At 39.2% G+C, this 19,358-nt stretch overlaps 11 protein-coding genes across 11 annotated transcripts; 4 read left to right on the plus strand and 7 right to left on the minus strand.

Annotated features, from left to right (window-relative positions):
• Positions 1–1,395: 1,395 nt before the first annotated feature.
• On the minus strand, positions 1,396–1,902 carry ZYRO0F02068g (uncharacterized protein; the record flags this gene model as incomplete). Its single annotated transcript, XM_002497241.1, has 1 exon — positions 1,396–1,902. The coding sequence occupies one exon, from the start codon at positions 1,900–1,902 to the stop codon at positions 1,396–1,398; it is 507 nt and encodes a 168-aa protein (XP_002497286.1).
• A 971-nt stretch (positions 1,903–2,873) lies between these two features.
• Positions 2,874–4,679, minus strand: ZYRO0F02090g (MFS transporter; the record flags this gene model as incomplete). Its single annotated transcript, XM_002497242.1, has 1 exon — positions 2,874–4,679. The coding sequence occupies one exon, from the start codon at positions 4,677–4,679 to the stop codon at positions 2,874–2,876; it is 1,806 nt and encodes a 601-aa protein (XP_002497287.1).
• A 1,021-nt stretch (positions 4,680–5,700) lies between these two features.
• On the minus strand, positions 5,701–6,540 carry ZYRO0F02112g (uncharacterized protein; the record flags this gene model as incomplete). Its single annotated transcript, XM_002497243.1, has 1 exon — positions 5,701–6,540. One exon carries the CDS (start codon positions 6,538–6,540, stop codon positions 5,701–5,703), a length of 840 nt encoding a protein of 279 aa, XP_002497288.1.
• A 125-nt stretch (positions 6,541–6,665) lies between these two features.
• On the minus strand, positions 6,666–7,592 carry ZYRO0F02134g (uncharacterized protein; the record flags this gene model as incomplete). The annotated part of the gene is made up of 1 exon (XM_002497244.1): positions 6,666–7,592. One exon carries the CDS (start codon positions 7,590–7,592, stop codon positions 6,666–6,668), a length of 927 nt encoding a protein of 308 aa, XP_002497289.1.
• Positions 7,593–8,688: 1,096 nt separating this feature from the next.
• On the minus strand, positions 8,689–9,630 carry ZYRO0F02156g (uncharacterized protein; the record flags this gene model as incomplete). Its single annotated transcript, XM_002497245.1, has 1 exon — positions 8,689–9,630. One exon carries the CDS (start codon positions 9,628–9,630, stop codon positions 8,689–8,691), a length of 942 nt encoding a protein of 313 aa, XP_002497290.1.
• A 987-nt stretch (positions 9,631–10,617) lies between these two features.
• On the plus strand, positions 10,618–12,405 carry ZYRO0F02178g (uncharacterized protein; the record flags this gene model as incomplete). Its single annotated transcript, XM_002497246.1, has 1 exon — positions 10,618–12,405. One exon carries the CDS (start codon positions 10,618–10,620, stop codon positions 12,403–12,405), a length of 1,788 nt encoding a protein of 595 aa, XP_002497291.1.
• Positions 12,406–12,825: 420 nt separating this feature from the next.
• On the plus strand, positions 12,826–13,971 carry ZYRO0F02200g (uncharacterized protein; the record flags this gene model as incomplete). The annotated part of the gene is made up of 1 exon (XM_002497247.1): positions 12,826–13,971. One exon carries the CDS (start codon positions 12,826–12,828, stop codon positions 13,969–13,971), a length of 1,146 nt encoding a protein of 381 aa, XP_002497292.1.
• A 137-nt stretch (positions 13,972–14,108) lies between these two features.
• Positions 14,109–15,209, plus strand: ZYRO0F02222g (uncharacterized protein; the record flags this gene model as incomplete). Its single annotated transcript, XM_002497248.1, has 1 exon — positions 14,109–15,209. One exon carries the CDS (start codon positions 14,109–14,111, stop codon positions 15,207–15,209), a length of 1,101 nt encoding a protein of 366 aa, XP_002497293.1.
• Positions 15,210–15,499: 290 nt separating this feature from the next.
• SWP82 (Swp82p) lies at positions 15,500–17,170 on the plus strand (the record flags this gene model as incomplete). The annotated part of the gene is made up of 1 exon (XM_002497249.1): positions 15,500–17,170. One exon carries the CDS (start codon positions 15,500–15,502, stop codon positions 17,168–17,170), a length of 1,671 nt encoding a protein of 556 aa, XP_002497294.1.
• A 173-nt stretch (positions 17,171–17,343) lies between these two features.
• Positions 17,344–18,609, minus strand: EMP47 (Emp47p; the record flags this gene model as incomplete). The annotated part of the gene is made up of 1 exon (XM_002497250.1): positions 17,344–18,609. The coding sequence occupies one exon, from the start codon at positions 18,607–18,609 to the stop codon at positions 17,344–17,346; it is 1,266 nt and encodes a 421-aa protein (XP_002497295.1).
• A 263-nt stretch (positions 18,610–18,872) lies between these two features.
• ZYRO0F02288g (SelT/SelW/SelH family protein) lies at positions 18,873–19,247 on the minus strand (the record flags this gene model as incomplete). Its single annotated transcript, XM_002497251.1, has 1 exon — positions 18,873–19,247. The coding sequence occupies one exon, from the start codon at positions 19,245–19,247 to the stop codon at positions 18,873–18,875; it is 375 nt and encodes a 124-aa protein (XP_002497296.1).
• Positions 19,248–19,358: the final 111 nt, after the last annotated feature.

The following is a 19,358-nucleotide window of genomic DNA, read 5'->3' on the forward strand; positions in this document are numbered from 1 at the left end:
TCAAAAGTTGGAAGAAACACTAAATTTCATCTCAGCTCCAAAGGTTCTTATTTGGTGTTCTGTTGGAGCGGTTTCTCCTCCTTAAACTTGCCCAGAGAAGGTAATCGATTTATTTGAAGACTAGCGCCGCTTCACATATAAGGTGCCTTCATTATCAGTATTATCGTTGTTTATAATAGTAAGACCTTACTGAATGCCTTCTCTTTTAGTAAATCCAATCCGGATTCTTCGCCGTTCGTGGTTGATAATCAATATGTTAGGTATTAAAGTATTTCTCGAAATTATCAATGCGGCTGTGCTGATAACGCCTTATTCAATCACAAGGACAGAAATGTATGCAAGTTCGAGATATTTACGCTCAATAGCTTCCAGAGGAAATGCCTCTAGATTTTTCTCGAGGATGAACAGACTTCGTGTCCTATATGTGAGTATGTGTGTTCATGTTGCTTTTTCCTTTTTGACATATTTGAACAGCCCTGAGCTCACTTCTCAAGTTTCTAATTAGCTAGCTAATATTTCCACACGACCCCTAGACGCTTCTTCTGGGTCTGATTGGAAGTATAGTGTTTAGAAAACTTTCCAAAATAACGTATGACTATGTTTCCACCATTTTCTTTATGTAAAATTATTAGGTCATAACCCAAGAAATGGCTTCATTCTTAATCTACTCCTCTGCATGGAAAACCTTGTTAGCAACCCAATTTAGTTAAGGATGATATGTGCAATAATCCATTCAATTTAATAGCGAATTCTCAGTCAAACAATGGACTTCTTTTTCTCAATTTGGGTTAGAGAGTGTTATAGATACAAAGTTGTCGTTTAAGCATAGACTTAGACCTCCTATAGTTATCACCCATCCTTTCGAATTCGCAGCTAGTCCCCTTTGTTTCATTATTAGTCGATTTACATGTTTTCACGTCTCAATCCGCAGGTTCTCCTGTATGTAACTCCGAAAATCGTAAATCACTTTACGTAGATACGCCGCATATTCCAAATGACAGTAAATAAATCATAGTAGTCAAGTTTAGCATGAGTTATGTATACATGTAGAAGTAAAAACCTATAGTAGCTCAGAAATAGTTTATTACACTTGCATTTTAAGCATCTACTGTTCGAGCGCAAGTATGGAGTATCTACCGTTAAGAGTTCCCATGTAGGAGCGTTGCTGTAACGTAATAGTTATAGCCTTGATGGTTTCACCATTAAAGACGGATATCTATTTTATGATGCAGCTCCCGGCAGGTTATACTATATAATATCATCTGCCCTTTTTTTTGATTGTTGTCCATACCAAGGTTGTTGGTAGCTACAAGATCATTTTATGTTTTGTGATACCATCCATAGTTTCTGTAAAAAAATAAATACTAAAAATGTTTTGTTAACCAACACTACTTATTAATTACGAGTAATATTGCTGCAAGCAAATCTGGTATTGTTGGCATAGTGAATAACAATAGAGCGGTTACCAATAAAAGCAGGATCACTCATGTTCAAAGAAAGGTAGGGATCGACGTAAGAGGTGTCGAAAGGACTACTGGTAATCTTACCGTGCTTCCCTGACAAATCACCAACTTCTTTATACGCAGGTTTCGTCGCATTTAGACTCCCATTGTATGGGTTCAAGTGTCCCAAAGTAGCATCACAGCTACCATTAGAAGGAACTGGTTTCTCATGAACGTGGTAAAGGAATGGTCCACCTTCTTTAGGTAAATCGTGCAACTTCACATTGACTTTAACTTCACCCTCTGGTGTAGATTTAAACTTAATAAAACCTTTAACTTTCTTATCAAACTTAGCCACATACTTCGCTTTCTTTGGGGAGTCCTCAACTTCTGGAGCAGCAGCGGCAAAGACACATAGGGCAAAGCCCAATAAATAAATGAGTGTTGAGGTTAGACGCATTTTTTCCTTGTTTGCTTGTTGCTGGTATGGTATTATGATATTTATTTATGAGCAAGAAAAGAGTGAGAATCTCAGTTTAATGATGGGCCTTTTATACAAATGCTTCTGTGAGAGGAGGTAAGGGAAAAAGGTCATACCAACCTTCTTTCTCTCAATTTACAATATTCTTGTTTATATTATTAATACACTTCTTCCTGTAGTTTTCTAATGTGTATTCTCTTCTAGTAGCCTTGGCACGAACTTCGCGGTTAGCTCTACCCCGAGATGATTTACACCACAGCCATGGAGATTTTCACCGACTCTTCTAAGTAACCAGAAATCAGCTTATTCCTATTTTTGTAGAGAGTGAATAATATCAATTGGGTATGTTGGTCTTACTGGGTTGTTTAATGAAAACCTAGGAGAAATTCTTGATTATTAGCCGCGTTCGAGTTGCGTTGAAGTTATCTGAGGAATGCAGAAAGAACATCATACCACTAAATTGGAGACTGAGCCTTTTCGCTGGATGCCAAGCCTTTTTCTATATGCCAAGCCTCTTCGGTGAATACCTTAACAGCACCCGTAAATCTTTTCTTGGCAATTTTATTGTCCGACTCATGATTACGCTCCAGAATCAAAATAAACAAAAAACAAACAAACAAAGAATATACACGCCAGAGACAAACAGCATTTCCCCGTGTTGAAATATCATTAAAAAAAACAAACAATGCCAGGTGCTGTTTTTGACAGTATGAATTCCTAAGAGGTTGTATTAGAAATGTTTTTACTTCCGATGAGTCACTGTGTAAGACCTGAGGATTGGGAGAGTGATTTCCAAGGTACTCATAAACAATGATTTTTCTTCTTTTAAACATATACACTCGTACCTATCATACAATCAACATATTTGTTGGAACCAAAGCCAACTCTTTCATAAATATCTATCCATTACATTATCTCGAATTTGCTCCAAGTGGACTGTCGTAAGTATCTTAATGAACATTTGTCATTGCCCTACTGTTCACAGCGTGGGCATCTTCAATATGTGCATTATCATGATCATCATCATTAGTTAGACGAGATTGTGAAGATTTCGATGGTTCACCATCATCGAATAGACCGCCATCATCCTTATAATCTTTATCAGCAAAACCAATATTACTGTTGGAATCATCACTTTCATCACTGGAAACCATATGATCTTCGTAGACAATAGCACGTTTAGATTTACCACGAATACTTGGACCAAATTTGAATAAAATGAAAGGTAATAAACTCAAACCTGTACCAACCAAAGAACATAACAAACCAGCCCATTCACTATGCATACCTCTAAACATTTGAGCTGCAAACAATGGGGCTACTGCACCTAATTCATTACGCAAATAACTTTGGCCTGCAATAGCTGAAGACGCACTTGGACCATAACAATCAGATGTATAGGAGTAGCATGATTCAAAGATAAAGAAAATACCAAATGCAATGCAAACTAAACCAATGTTGGGACCAATCCAGTGAAGCCAATGGTATTGCGTAAACGAATAGATAAATAGACCAATTGGCAAAAAGATACCACCTGCCATAGCACCATAAAGACGATGTTCTGGAGCGATTGCACCTGTTGCTTTAGATCTGATTTTATCATACTTCCTAATCTGTAAGAAGTTTAAGAAAAATCCCAAAGTAACACCAATACACAACGAAATGTACGGTAAACCTGCAATACCTTCAGACCAGTGCTTCTGTTCGGAGAACGTAATAGTAATGACGGACAAGAAAAGGAAAGTAATGAACCAAGTAAATGCAATCCACATACCAAAGAAAAATACAACAGGTTCGGATAATAACATGCCAATAGCTTTAACAGATGAATTGTAAAGAGCATCTTTCAACTCTGGTGCCTCTAATTCTTCTTTAGCTACCCATCTTTCATCGCCAGTATCTTTACGTAATATTTTAGCCCTCTGTTGTAAGAAAACACCACCACGAGTTTCTTTAAAGAAAAGAACCACAATAATTAACAATGGAATATTTGCCAAACCTTGAATACCTTCTACCCAACGCCAGCCAATTGCTTGATCAGCAAAACCTGCATAAATTGGTGCCGCCATCGTACCAAAAATAGCAATATGAGAGAAAAGTGCCATTGGAATAGCTCTTTCCTCAGGGATAAACATGTCGTCAAAGGTACCACCAACTAAAATGGTACCAATACTACCACAACCACCCTGGAGGGTACGTAGAACTAAAATGGTCGCCATGTTTCTACCTAGTGCTAATCCAATGAAAGTAAGACAAAATCCAATAAAACCAGCAGTGTAAACCACTTTTCTACCGACTAATTCACAGAATGGTGCCAAGAAAAGTGGAAGAACACCCGAAGTCTGGTTAAATACGAAAAGGCCTAATTGACCAATCTCTGTAGATCTGTGTAAATCCTTACACATACCGGAGATAGTAGAGTTGTAAACCGTATTACCCAAACCAATCATTAATGTCATTAAATTTAAAACCCAAGTGTAGAACCACTTACGTTTAGAACTCCAATTAAATGGATTTTCCTTATCACCAGGCGCATACGTCAACATAACCCATTCTTTACCGTCTTTTTCTATAGATTCCGTGTACGTTAGCGGCACGTCGCATTCAACTTTGATTAATGGACGCTCGAGTGCTTCCGGTGAGGATTCATCCATCTGGTAGTCTTCTAAATACTTACCACCACATACTCTACCTAACCTCCTTTGTGGTGGAGCTTTACTCCAGTCTGTATCAGCTGCACTATCTATCTTAGCCATAATAGTGTTTTGTTCTCTATGGGTTGTACCGTGAAGAGTTCAATAGTCTACGGAAAAACTATACGGAAAAAATAACACGGAAAGGAACAATTATGACACTAATGCTGATAATTGTTCCACCTTTATAGTATTTGGAGATCTTGCCAAACGACTAAAGCAAAGGAAATCTTTACCAAATACAATTCCGCCGACGGAACAATTTTTAATGTCAGATTACCGCAACTACGGCTTGACTCTCCCAATTCTCCCCACGGGGAAGTGCACATTTTATTACCTGGTCCCCCCTCCGCCAAAGTGCGGTGCACCAACTGCTACGCTATTTCTTACTTCAGATTTTTTTAATACAGCTCAAAAGTGTCTGCTGTGTTTTCACTCCACACTTTTTTCCGCAATTTTTCTCAAATTACCCCTCCACCTCCTGTTTACAGCAATCCCCTTCCCCCTCAGGAAAAAAAGCGTAGCACGGGGAAACGTTGTTCCGTAGAGACAAAACTTACTGAAAGATACGCACACGACGGAAAAACTAGAACACCGCATACGTGGACGGGTGCTGCTACGACAACGGAAAGGAGAAGAGGGAAGCAACTGTAAGAAGAAGGAAGCTGTTTTTTCCGAAAGTGTCACTCTGCCTATTGCTATTGTTGGGGGAGAAAGGGTTTTCTTCCTTTATTATTTTTTTTCGGCCCGGGTAAAAGTATAGTAAGCGCTCGTGTTTGCGATACTATCTAACGACGTCATAGGAAGATACGGTGGGGATGAACGAGTCAATTCAAACTGTTAACACCACTGGTAATATGGCTGTGTAAATTGCTTGCAGATACAAGGTAATGTTCTATATGTTGGACGCGAGATTACTTTCAAACCCCTTTGCTTACCCCATCAACTATGCCGATAGAACCATTGTAGTCTGTACAAAAATTACAGAGAAGCATGCAAGCATGCAAGCATACAACCGCTAACTACGTAACAAATTCGTGTCCCCTGCGCGAGAATATTATTCATTATTTCTTTAAAAGAAAAGTTACTGATCCTGCCATAGGGGATCCCAAACAGCAGATCTTGGTGGAGGCCGATTGGCTACCGTTCCTTGGAAAAAATGGTTTCTAACTAAATGATTGATTAAAAGTCCTTGACATGCTAAAAGAAGCGTTGTAGTAGAAATTTGATCACCAGGACTTTCACTGAGGATAATATGCGCAAGTTTCGAGTGTTTCACCATTAAATAATCACAATCCTCTCTAGTATAAAGACCACTGACCGCATTTGAACCCAAAATTAGTAGTAATTTGTCAAAATTGCCATCTGGGGAGGCATATCGAAATTCGTCCCCATTTAGCATGCCCGAGTATTCGTTATGGTCTTCAATCAATTCGTGTTCAGAAACGTTTGTACCTTCAGAGTATCTAAATGTATAAGTCGTTTTCCCGCCTTTCTTTTTTCTAAAAATCCAACAAAACGGTATCTTATAGAGTCCATAAGTTCCATCTGTTAAGATTGGTTTCTCATCGCCGACACCAGTTTCAAGCTTCTGTAATAAATATTTATTGATAACGAAAGATGATTTCCCTATCATACGCTTGAATCTTGAAGTTTTGAGAAATTGGAATAAAGGTATACCGGCGTTCTGAAGATTTACCAGATACTGCTCGTGAAAATTCGTATGCCTATACTTATTTAAGGATTCTTCACTTAAAAAGAGCCGGGGCCCTCTTTCTCCGATAGAATGAACGATTGGCATTGTTCTCTTGCGTTGTGAATTGACATGATACGGAGGCGGTAGCTTTTGTGCTAATTCAGACTTGGAAACATCTGAATTGTAAACGTCGTTGTACGATGGTAGTGATAGCGGTTCTGATTCCATTCCTCTTTCCCCTTGGATTCTTCTTATCGTTATTGATAACGTTAAACAATTACCATGGAGATTTCTGAACTTGAAATACTTAGAACAAATAATATACCTATCTACGAACTATAAATTATTCACCATCAGAAACCTCCACCAAAGGAAGCAGTCCAGGCTCCTGCAGCTGACCCACTTCCTGCCGCATTTCTTGCAGCTCTTGCCCTTCTTTCCTCCTCCTGTATTAGGCTTACAATATGGAAGTGAAGTAGTATTCCATGTATTGATAAAAACTCCGTTACCGGTGGTACGGAACGAATGCCCAAACCAGAAGCATCTCCCGGTTCCAAGAAGGAAAGCATACTGCAACTATCCTTCAACTTTGAACTTTTCCAATTTCTTGAGTATATTCCCTGAGGGGACAACGGTTTGCCCTTGCAATTATCATCCCTTGGTTCTGAATCTGGCAAAGAATCGTAAGTAATTAGTCGATGAATATCATCGTAATTGGCAAAAAGCTCACGTCCCCCCCAAGCTATACTGCCAAACGCTTTCCAAGATAAATCAAATCCGTCAGCTGTACCAAAAAATTCCGGCCTTGTTCCCATGTCCTGTATAAAGTCGTATTTACCGACGTGACTAAGTGGCGCTGAAAAAGCAACTTCCCATGCAGAATAATTTTTATGATCACACAGGTAAGCTTTGCAGTATTCAACTTTGTAGAGAATCAAGTTTCCATCCTGTTTCTTGATCCTGTATGGTGCTTTCGGTGGAGGATCCTTGACATTCAATAGAACATATTTGTCTACCGATACAAATCCCTTATTGAAATTTCGAAAACGAGTTTCAAACAAAGGAATACCAATACCTTCCGAGTTCAAAACACACTTTTTGTAATCTTTCTGTTGATATATTGCACAAGAATCTACGCTGCTAAACAGAAAAACCGGTGATGAGAAATTAGCCGGGACAATAATGGGCATGGTCCTGATATTTGCATTCGGGCTCACTGACGTTTGTACTTGCGGACTTATGGGGGTCTTTTCAGCCCCTAGACTCTCGAATTTTTCCATCTAGATTGCCTTGAGTCAATTCAATTTCCACCTTTAACTAGGGTGTGGATGGTAAAGTACTAAATTATGATTTTCGCTTAGTCTCCCCCGCCCTCTTTATGCTTTGTATGGATAAACACAACAACAGCCTAATCTCAAACAATAGTCTAACTGCCGATAGTTCCAGCTGTACTGAGAGAGCGATCCGTCTTGTAAGCTGAACAAGACCAATCTGACAGGTTATCTCTTGTCAACACTACAATGCTTAATCCCCATTGTTCTAAAAGTTAAAAAAACCCTGTCCAATAAGCCCACAGTGAATTGGAGGTACAAGTATAAGCCCAACTTCCTGTATATAACCTGTCCTGTCTTGACGCCTAGCTTTCATCCGCGGCTATGCTTCACATACTCGTCGTCATTACTGTCTACGTTCCCCTCCACCAATTTCGGAGTAACAATATTGACCCCTTCCATGAAGATAAGAGCGAGGAAGGAAGAAGGGGAGAGGTACGAGAATGCGGTGCATATGTGATGTAGTCATGCCGACAGAAACCTATTGCTCTTTTTTTTTTTTTTTTTCTTTAATCGAGCCCTACGTTTTCGCTAGTGCACAGCCGGTCCATCGGCCCATACCTACCCCGCTTCTATGCATATGAAGAACAATAGAAATTTGGTACACCTCGAATACGCCATTTCGAAGCTACTTCCATAATAGACTTAGGTGAAAGTGAAATAGACCTGAAAGAAGCTATGTCAATGTAAACGGATACACGGTTTGCGATGGTCCATTCAAAAAGGTTTCCTCGTATTATCCACATATTTTTCATTTAATACGATAAGCAAGAACCCTTATGGAAGAACATTATTCTTGAAACTAACAGAGAAAGGGAAATGGGGTGCCTTTCCCACCTTTCGACATAGAAGAGAAGTAGAGATACCAACCTCGAAATCCATGTCTCGACCACTTTAAAGAATAATTTGGAAATGTCTACTGTCAACAGTGTTCCCCCTTCTTTCTTATCTTCGTCAATGACGTTAAAGAGCTACCCTGGAAACCTCTGAAATCGTGATACTTGAACAAATGATGTACCTATCTACGAATGATAAACCATATTAATCAACAGCAACAACCCGAGCCAGCCATAGCACCAGCTGAAGCCATTGACATATTCATCGACGAATTCATTGCTCTTCTTCTTCTTTCAGCTGCCTCTCTAGACTGCGCTTCTTGTATTAAGGCTACGATACGGCAATGTAGCAGTATTCCATGTATTGATAGAAATTCCGTTACCGGTGGTACAGAACGAATGCCCAAACCAGAAGCATCTCCTGGTTCCAGGAAGGAAAGAATATTACAACTGTTCCTCAACTTTGAACTTTTCCAATTTCTAAGGTATATTCCCCGAGGGGACAACGGTTTATTCTTGCAATTCTCATCCCTTGGTTCTGAATCTGGCAAAGAATCGTAAGTAACTAGTCGATGAATATCATCGTAGTTGGCGAAAAGTTCATGTTCCCCCCAAACTGAGCTGTCAATCGCCCTCCAGGACAAATCAAATCCATCTGCGGTACCACAAAAGCTCAGTTTAGTTCCAACATTATGCAAAAATTCATATTTCCCCAAGCGAGTAAGTGGGTCTAAAAAAACAACTTCCCATGCAGAATAGTTACTATAATAACGCAGGTAAACTTTACAGTATTCAACTTTGTAGAGAATCAAGTTTCCATCCTGCTTCTTAATCCTGTATGGTGCTTTCGGTGGAGAATCGCTAGCATCTAATAAAACATATTTCTCTATCAACATAGATTCCTTCTTGAAACTTCGAAAACGAACTTGAAACAACGGAATCCCCATACCTTCTGGGTCTAATTCACACTTTTTATAATCTTGATCATTATATCTTGCGTAAGAATCTATGCTGCTAAACAGGAAAAACGACGATGAGAAATTAGCTGGGATAATGGGCATCGTCCTGATATTTAGATTTGAGCTCAGCGGTGTCTGTACTTGAGGGCTTACGGGGAGTTTTTCATCCCCTGGATACGCATTCATTTCCATCTTGATTCCTTCGAATCAATTCAATTTTTTGACTTTCATCATAATGTATATGGAAAAGTACCAAGTTATGAATTTCGCAAGGTCTCCCCTCGCTCTCTGAACAAATCCGTCGGATCGAATACAATCTCTCAAGGATAGTAAAATTTGCCTCGAGAAAAACAATAATAGTCTAATTTCAAACAGTGTTCTGAACCAGGCGAAGCTGACAGGTTTTGCTCAAGAAAAAGAAAGAAAAGAAGACACAGTGAATGGGATTGTAGTAAAAGTATTACCCTGACTTCACACACCTAGGTAATCATTACCGTCTGCTTCCGCCTCCCCCACAATTCATGCCCCTCCACCAATTGCGGGGTAGCACTACCAATAAATATCGCCCCCTTCCATAGATATGACAACGAAGGAAGACAAGGAGAAGCGCGAATACAGTGCATATGTGACGTAGTCGTCCCGACAGCAACCTTGTTCTTTTTTCTTTCTTTTTTCCTTCGATCGAGCCATACGTTTTTGCTAACGCACTACCGGTCTATTGTCCCAGCGTAACCCCGCCTCTATGCAGACGAAGAGTAAACACACTGTGACGTCTATCAACATAGAACAATGCTACTTTGACACATCTTAAATACGTCATTTCCAAGCTATCTCATCCCTCATAATAGACCTAAACCAATTGTTTTCTTCTATTATGGCCCATTCCTATTCCCAGTTTTGCATTAGATGTTAATGTAAATGGATGCACAGTTTGCGATGATCCATTCAATAAGGATACTTCCTTGTAGAATTCACGTATTATTCATTTGGTAACATAAGCAAGAACTCTTAGGGAAGAGTTTTATCCTTGAAACTACGAGATATGGGAGAATGAGGTCCCTGCCCACCTTTGAGATATAAGAGGTAGAGAAACCGATCCCGTAATTTATATCTTGGGAGCTCATTCTCGAATTGAAAAAGTAGTATCGATTATAAAGACTAAAAGAATTTAGTTTAAGAATGCCTAGTATCAGTAGCGAAAGCGACGATCTCGCGAAAAACGAACACGAGCATATAGAGGACAGTAACCACTACTACGAGAGCGATAATAGTCCGTACAAGAAAAGTACAGAGGATGAAGCTGTTGCTAATACGGCTACGTTCGGCACGAATAGTGAGAGGGATACGACTGACCCCTCTACAGATTTAGGTAAGCGCGGTAAAAGGCGCAAGTCGTTAGTAAGTACCCAAGAATCCATTACCCATGTATCGCCGTATGAACAGGATCCAGATCCAGAAAAACACATTTTACAAGAATGGGATTGTTATGATCAATTGGGGTATTCCTTGCCCGTTTGGAGGAAGTGGTCCGTTATAGCGGTTATTGGAGTTTGTCAATTGTCTATGAATTTCAACACGAGTGTTTACCCTCATGCTATTTCACTAATCTCTGAGGATTTCCATATCAGTAAGCAAGCTGCTAATACTTCACAAATGATTTTCCTAGTGGCTTATGCGTTTGGCTGTGAGTTATGGGCGCCGTGGTCCGAAGAATACGGTAGATGGATTGTTATGCAATGTAGTCTTTTTTCATCTAATGTTTGGCAAATTTTAGGCGGATTGGCTCCTAATTTTGGCTCGATTATAGTTGCGAGATTTCTTGGTGGTATTTCTCTGGCAGGAGGATCAGTAACGCTGGGTGTCGCTGCTGATATGTGGGATCCCGCGGATCACGGATATGCAGTTGCATTTGTGGTTCTATGTTCAGTGGGTGGTACTGTCATTGGTCCCATCTTTGGCGGATTGATGGAGGAACACCTTTCTTGGCACTGGAATTTTTGGATTCAATTAATATTTAACGGTGTGACTCAAGTTTTGCATTTCTTTATTGTTCCGGAAACGAGATCTACAGTCATCATGGATCGCTCGGCTAAAAAAATGCGTAAGTCCGGTCGTGATCCCCACGTATATGGACCTGGAGAAGTTAAAGCCTTTTCAGTTAAAGAATTATTAAAGACTTGGATCCGTCCATTCCACATGTTTGTATGTGAACCAATTGTCCTATTCTGTTCTTTGCTGTCAGGGTTTGCTGATCATTTGATCTTTATCTGCAATCAAGCATTCGGTCCAATCTTTGAACAATGGAATTTCTCGACGACGGCTCAAGGTTTAACTTTTATCACACTGGTGATTGCATATCTTATTGGTTATATGTTGCATTTAATTGATATTCGACAGCAACGTAAAATTATGGACAAAATGTTACATAGTTCGAGAGGTCCTGAACGAAGATTACTTTTATTACTTTTCCTAGCTCCCCTGTTATCACTAGGTCTCTTCGGATTCGCATGGACAACTATGGGTCCTCGTTATACACCATGGATCGCACCTGCTATCTTCAGTACGGTGATTGGTATTGGGAATTACAGTATTTATATGGCTACGATCGATTATATGGTTTCCGCTTATGGTCCTTATTCCGCCTCTGCTACAGGTGGCAATGGCTTTGCGCGCGACTTATTAGCGGGTATTGCAGCTATGTATGCCACTCCACTTTACAACAATATTGGCGGTAAATTTCATTACCAATGGGCAAGTACCTTGTTGGGTTGTTTAGGTGTACTCTGTACAATTCCAATTTACATTTTTTACTGGAAAGGTCCTACGATCAGAAAAAGAAGCAAATTTGCACAGGCACTCTCTGAGGAATTTGAAGAAGAACGAAGGAGAGAGCACAAGTATCAGCAGAAGGAACAAGAAGAATGTGCTAATAGTACTACATCGGGAAACGGTGTGGAGGATGTTTAACGTGATTGACGTTTTACCCAAGGGTTTATATGGAGTCAAAAATATAATATAAGTTTATATGGTATGATATAGTGTAATATATGGGTTAATAAAAAAGGTTATTACTGTTATAATTTTTTTCTTCATTGTTATTGTTGCAACATGGCGTACCAATTAAGAGAAGAAAGCGAAGTCCGTAACCCTTCTAGTAGCGTAAATGACCTTGCCTGGCAATCAAGAAAAGACCCTAAAGGTAAAATGGCAGCCATTGGCTACCATGAAGAGGACAATAAAAAATGATTCTGCTCTGGAACGGAATGATATAAATCGAAACCATTTAAGGTCTATATTGCTTTCTTGAAATTGTTAGATAATGATTGTATAATACCAGAACATTAGTTAGTTAGCATCTGACAATAATAATATCATCACAGTATCAAAATGGAGCACTCTCATATTCATTCAGAACCCTGGTGGACAAAATGGAGTCCAGAGAATGTCACTATAGCTGACGATTCCGTCTCCGAGGCCTGGAAGTATTGCACTTTACAAGGCGTATATTTCGGAGAAAATGAATACAACGGTAACCTAGGTGCTAGAATATCATCCATCTTTGTGATTTTAGTTACGAGTTCTGCACTAACACTTTTTCCATTAATTGCCAAGAAAGTATCCTGGCTTCGAGTCCACAAGTATGTGTACCTTTTCGCTCGTAGTTTTGGTACTGGTGTCATTTTAGCTACCGCCTTCATCCATTTGATGGATCCAGCATACCAGGAAATTGGTGGATTTTCATGTGTAGCACAAGTTGGTAATTGGTCCCTTTATTCGTGGTGTCCGGCCATTATGTTGACCACCGTCTACTTCACATTTCTGGTTGATTTATTCGGCGGCGTTTATGTGGAAAGGAAATATGGAATTGCACATTCAGAAGACCACGATCATGCTATGGATGCCGTTATCGCACCCCATGTACACGATGATTCCCATTTACACAATATGAACAAGGAAACTGTTGATGATAGCAGCCTATCGAAGAAGGATTCTGTGGATGTCTCTGTAAGGAGTTCTCAGGATACTTTGGAGAAGGTGATTTCATTCAAGAGTGAATTTTCTGCATTTCTAGTGCTGGAATTTGGTGTGTTATTCCACTCGGTTATGATTGGATTAAACTTGGGTACTACTGGTGATGAATTCTCCACTTTGTATCCGGTGCTGGTGTTCCACCAAGCTTTTGAAGGTCTTGGTATTGGAGCCAGATTATCAGCAATTGATTTCCCACATAATAAAAGATGGTGGCCATATGTACTATGCATGGCTTATGGGCTAACAACTCCTATCGCTATTGCTATTGGTCTTGGTGTAAGAAAATCCTACCAGAGCAACTCATATGCAGTTAATGTGGTATCTGGTGTTCTTGATGCTATTTCAGCTGGTATCTTACTGTACACCGGTTTAGTGGAACTATTAGCGAGGGACTTCCTTTTCAACCGTCAAAGGGCAAAGACTCTTAGGGAGTTAATTTTCAACCTATTCTGTTTGTCATGGGGAGTTGGTCTCATGGCGTTGCTAGGTAAGTGGGCTTGAAGAAGCCCTGTGTAAATTGTAGAATATTGAATTTTTGGCTTACAAATCATTTTTCCCTTCTAAACGTATATAAGAACTCTTTGTTAAAGGGACGATCTCCCAAGTTTTCTCGAGGAAGGACAATTAGATAGAGCAAGATGGTTCAAGCTAAGCAATGGGTCTTAAAGACCACTCCTGTGCCTGGTGAAACATTCAATTTCAATCCTAACGAGTCAACATCAACTTTTCAATTGGCCACTAGAGAACTATCCCCTGAACAATTACAAGATGGAGAAGTCCTAGTAGAAGTCATATTGCTCAGTAACGATCCTGCACAAAAGTTTTGGATTGCATCTGTCGACAAGAACTACGCTAGACCTATAGAACCAGGTGAAGATATTCCTGCTAGAGGTGTTGGTAAGGTCATTGCCTCTAAGAACAACTCGTACGAAGTAGGTGACTATGTGTCTGGTAAGTTATGTTGGAACACTCATGTTATAGTATCAGATGCACCTGAGTATGGTTTGCGCAAATTACCAGCAACTGCTGAGGATAAGCTGTGGTATCACCTTTCAGTTCTTGGTAGTACTGCGCTAACTGCTTACTTCATCTTTTTCCACTATGCAGGTCTAAGAGAACGCCAAGAAGATTACGACAAGACCTTCCTGGTTTCAGGTGCTGCTGGTGCCGTCGGTACTGTTAGTGTTCAATTGGCTCTTAACGTTTTCAATGCCAAGAAAGTAATTGCCATTGCAGGTGGTCCTGAGAAGGTAAAATTCGTCGAATCCTTTGACCCCAAGAGAGTCATTGGTGTCGATTACAAGTCACCAACTTTCGAACAGGATTTGTTGAAGGCAGCTGGTGGTGATAAGAATATCGATTATTTCGTCGATAACGTTGGTGGTCCCATCCTAGATGCAGGTGCACGTCTTTTGAAGACTCATGCTACTATTGTTGCATGTGGTGGTATCAGTGGTTATAACGACAGGGAAAAATTTGTGTTCAAGAGCTACGGTACTGTGATCACAAAGAGATTAACTATCAAGGGTGTCCTAGTCACTGATCTCATGGATAAATTCCCAGAGGCAGTGAGATCCTTGAAATCGTTTATCGATTCAGGTAAATTAAGTACCAAAGACGCTGCTACTTTCAAAGATGCGACCGGTGATAAGTTTGAAGACATTCCTCTTATCTGGAATGGTCTCTTCCACGGTACTAATAAAGGTAAGCTAATTAGCATCGTTAGAAGCCCTCAATAAGCAAGTTATTGTACATTTTTTCTCTCCTCAACCATTCATGTGAAATAAATCCTAAGGATCTCATATAAGCTCAATAAGGACTTCAACCATATATATATATAAATTTTTTTTTTTGATATTGTTCATATGCTCATCTCATCTTATCGATATCTTGTCAAATTCGCGATGTTCATGTTTAATCAACATGGAAACCTCCAAAGTCAACTATTTAACTCTAAAGAGAAGGAAAAAGAAAGGAAGGAAACAGATAAGAGAGAGCTGGCATCTTGCATTCTGATGAAATTAGAGAAATGAGTAGCTCAGAAGGTGAAGCTATCATTGTTGATAAAAATGCGTTGTTAAGACACGAAAGGCAACTCTTAAAGCAGTTGGTTCTCATATCATCAGAAGATGAGCTCCTACAGGGACCCCTTGATCAATTCCCTTTAAAACAGATTGATATTCCTGATTATACTGGTGAAAAGAAACGAGATGAATTGAATTTAGACTACGTTATGATAAAACACGATTTGCAAGGTGAGAAACGAATTTCTGGACAGGGACAATTGTACGATGGTAGAACGTGGTTGTTTAACACCTTTAGGTTTGGTGGTAATAGCAAGGAATCTAATCATTGGTTTGTTCTCGTTAGTGACTTAATGAAATCCTTACTCTACGAAGGTGACGAAGAATCTTTTATCAAGGAGTATAGTGAATTATTACCATTGGAAGCCAATGAGCAACAACGGGCCTTTTTGAAGGAGAGGAAGCTTTTGAATCATGATACATCGTCGCAGCAACCGATAAGGTTCTATACAACAAGATCTGTTTTTGTTCGATTTGGAGCTGCTGTCATACTTGGCGGTCTAAGAGTCTTTGATGATTATTGGGAAAGTTTAGCAAGAGAAAAAAATTTGACACCTCATCATAGAGTTTTCAAACTTGATAAAAAATTGTTGACCATTTTGCAGAAACTGAAACCTTCTTTATTCATGAGATTAAATTCTAGTAACGAGAATGAGGACGACGACCTTGATAATCGTCCATGGAATGGAGAGTTGTTTGAAACCCCATATCCCACAATCACAGAACAGGCTTCTGCAGAGATTAGAGATGAATATGGTAGACAGTTTGCTGAGGGACAACATACTGGGGCAGTGGTTCCTGGTCAGAGTATCAATGGATCGCTGGAGCTAAGTAGTCAATTCAAGCTACCGAAATACCATAGTAAGAATTCTTTCCAACAGGCAGCTCAATCAAATGCATTAGATGTAGCAATCGGTGGTTCACCAGAGACCCCCGTTAACCATGCAGGTTCTCACTTATCTTCTTCTGTCTCTAATATGGAAGTATACACTTCATCCGGACCGCCAACATCTACCAAATCTGGAGGTAAACGACTATTGAGTAATATCATGGACACGAACATTTCTAGTGCAAAGGGTAAAAAATCCGAAGAACACGAATTAATCAGTGCTGGTAATGGATTAGTCCCCACAAACGTTCATTTAAACGTTAACGGTTGGAAGTTCGAAACTTTGCCGTTGCGTATCCTTGGAAACGAGCCTGAATTTTCCGCCAGAGGTCTGCCATTTTATGAAAAGGACAAGATATTGGATAGACTAAAAAAATTATCACCTAACCAAATCAAAGAACTAGAACATTTGCATGATTCAGTAACTCTTAATAAAGGTTTGCAAAGCGTTCGGAAAATTAGATCGAAAAAATGGACCAAATATTGGCAGTATAAAGCTGGATTACCAGTAGGAATTCTTAAACATGATGTTGAAAAGTCAAGAGACAGGTATTTGAGGGATGTTCTAAATCAAAAGACCTCTAACACTATTTATAACGATGCTACCCTAATCGACGAGGTACAAATTACAAGCAGAGCACCTAATGCCAATTTCTTCAACAATTCTAACATTAAGGGATTTAAGCCCCCATATGCACCTCCGGTACGAAAAGAACATAAAAAGTAAACTATTATGTATGTGTATTTTATAAATGATAATTTTTTTCTTTTTTAAAGAATTGGCGAATCTAAGACACGTATATTTATGTATAGGTAATTGTGGATAATAATCTCACCCTACGTGTTTTTTTTTCTAGAGTCTTTCCATTTGCTGAAAGTCTATCTAATTTTCCCCCGACCTCATAGCAATTTAGTCTTGACAATCTCTTGTCTAATTCTAAAAGTGTAGTAAGCCATAATTAGCATGATCACCATGAGTGGTAATAACCAAACTGCCAATTTACTTGCTATTTCATCAACATGAGGACCAGCCTGACTGGATGATCTAGTTGTCTCTCTAACCTTTTCCTGTTCTCTTAACATTTTCTCCAATTTTTCATTCATCGATATAAAATCAGCAAAATTTTCACTGCCACCTTCAGAATCTTGCTTTTGCATTACCAATTGAGCCACATATTTAATCAGTTCCTCTTGAACACTTAAGATTTCGTCTAATTTCTTGTCCAATGAAACGATATCGTTGGCCAAAACTTTACCCTCAAGTCTATCCAATTTTTTGAACAAATCGTAATTGGAAAATTTGTCACTCTGAGCATCGAAGGCTTCCTTTTCTAACAAGGTTTCTTGTCCAGTATTTTTATCAACAACTTTAGTATAGACTCTTGGTTGTGCCATCGAATGTACGTTGGGGATCAATGAATCTTGAATCACCCCATCGTAGAACTGCATCTTTAAAATTTCAAAAGATTCCGTTGTCTGTGCGTTATCAGCAGTAACACCGATCATATAATCACCTTGAGGAAATTGAGCTTTTCTAGTTTGGAAACAAACTCTATTGTCGATCTGTAATTTCAATAAATTATCATCTTCTCTACTGTATGTCAAACGTGCCGTTGATGGAACTGATGATTGTTGATACCCCATCAAACAAGATGCAAAACTTTTATCATAGATATCTTGTTTCTTCAGAGCAACAGATCCATCACTAAACTGTGCACTGATAGATGAACCTAATTTACCGTTATTGTCCACTAAAAGTTGTAACCCATCAAATTTCGATGGACCGTCGTAGAGCTTTTTATCATTATTTTTATAACTTGCAGGATTAACGATCCAAAATGCCAATCCACCTTCGGATTTACCTGAAAACTCCACACTTCTGAATGTCCATTCTACGGTGAATCCATTTTTCAATTTGTAGTTATTTCGTTGCCATAAAGAACCTTTAGATGCTTTGTTTGGTGTAAGGACCATACGGCCTTGTTCCAAGTTTGCATCTTCACCTACAATCCAATTAGATGGTAATTTGTTAACCGACAGCAAATCTGGTAAACTTATATCTGCATTCAACTTTTCATTATCATTTTTCGAAGATTCTGATCCATGTGCATTAACCACTGATCCAATCAATAACAGTGCATTTGACACTATGTGGGTTAACTTCATCTTGCAGGAAAAAATATTATTAGGAAGGTAGATCCAGAATCTAACAATCTATGATAAATTTACCTCCAATTGAGCTACTTTATATTCCTTTCTTCCCCCAAGAATTTAATACGTATCAGTGTTATTACTATTGCTAAGAAGATCCATTCTTTTTTTAAAGCCCTGGTGAAAAAAATCGAATCGGACTAATCGTATATAGCGATATAAACCGAAAGTATAAGCTCATCGCGGCTATATTGTCACCATAGAGTGGTTCAATCGGTTTAACAGTCCTTGCAATCGCTTCCGCATGTCTCGTTTGACCTTAGAAGTTCAGACTGACTCGAACCGACCTTGGAATTCTTCTCATTGTGCTTACCGATGGAAACTTCATCGTGGAATAAAAGAGCCTTAACTCTCTGTTTCAAGCATTTGCTATCTGGAAATCCACCTTCTACGCTTCTGTCCCAAATGATAATTTCCTCACCATCTTCCTTCTCTTGTCCCAGTATCTTAAACTGACCTTGAGGCCCGGGAATCAATGAAACTTCACCTAATTGATCTCCAAAAGTCTGTAAAAGCTCTTGCATATACCATGAACTCCTCAGATTCCATTTACATTTGATGCAAAACACAATACTCACCTTAGGAAAGGGCATATCGATTCTTGACCTTTCTCTTTCTCCCGTAGTGACTATTAGTAAATCAAGTATAAAGTTCCGAAACTTGATCTAACTTTGATACGAACTACAAAACAACCTGTTGAAAGG

This window comes from Zygosaccharomyces rouxii, assembly GCF_000026365.1.
Source record: "Zygosaccharomyces rouxii strain CBS732 chromosome F complete sequence".
NCBI classification, from domain to species: domain Eukaryota; kingdom Fungi; phylum Ascomycota; class Saccharomycetes; order Saccharomycetales; family Saccharomycetaceae; genus Zygosaccharomyces; species Zygosaccharomyces rouxii.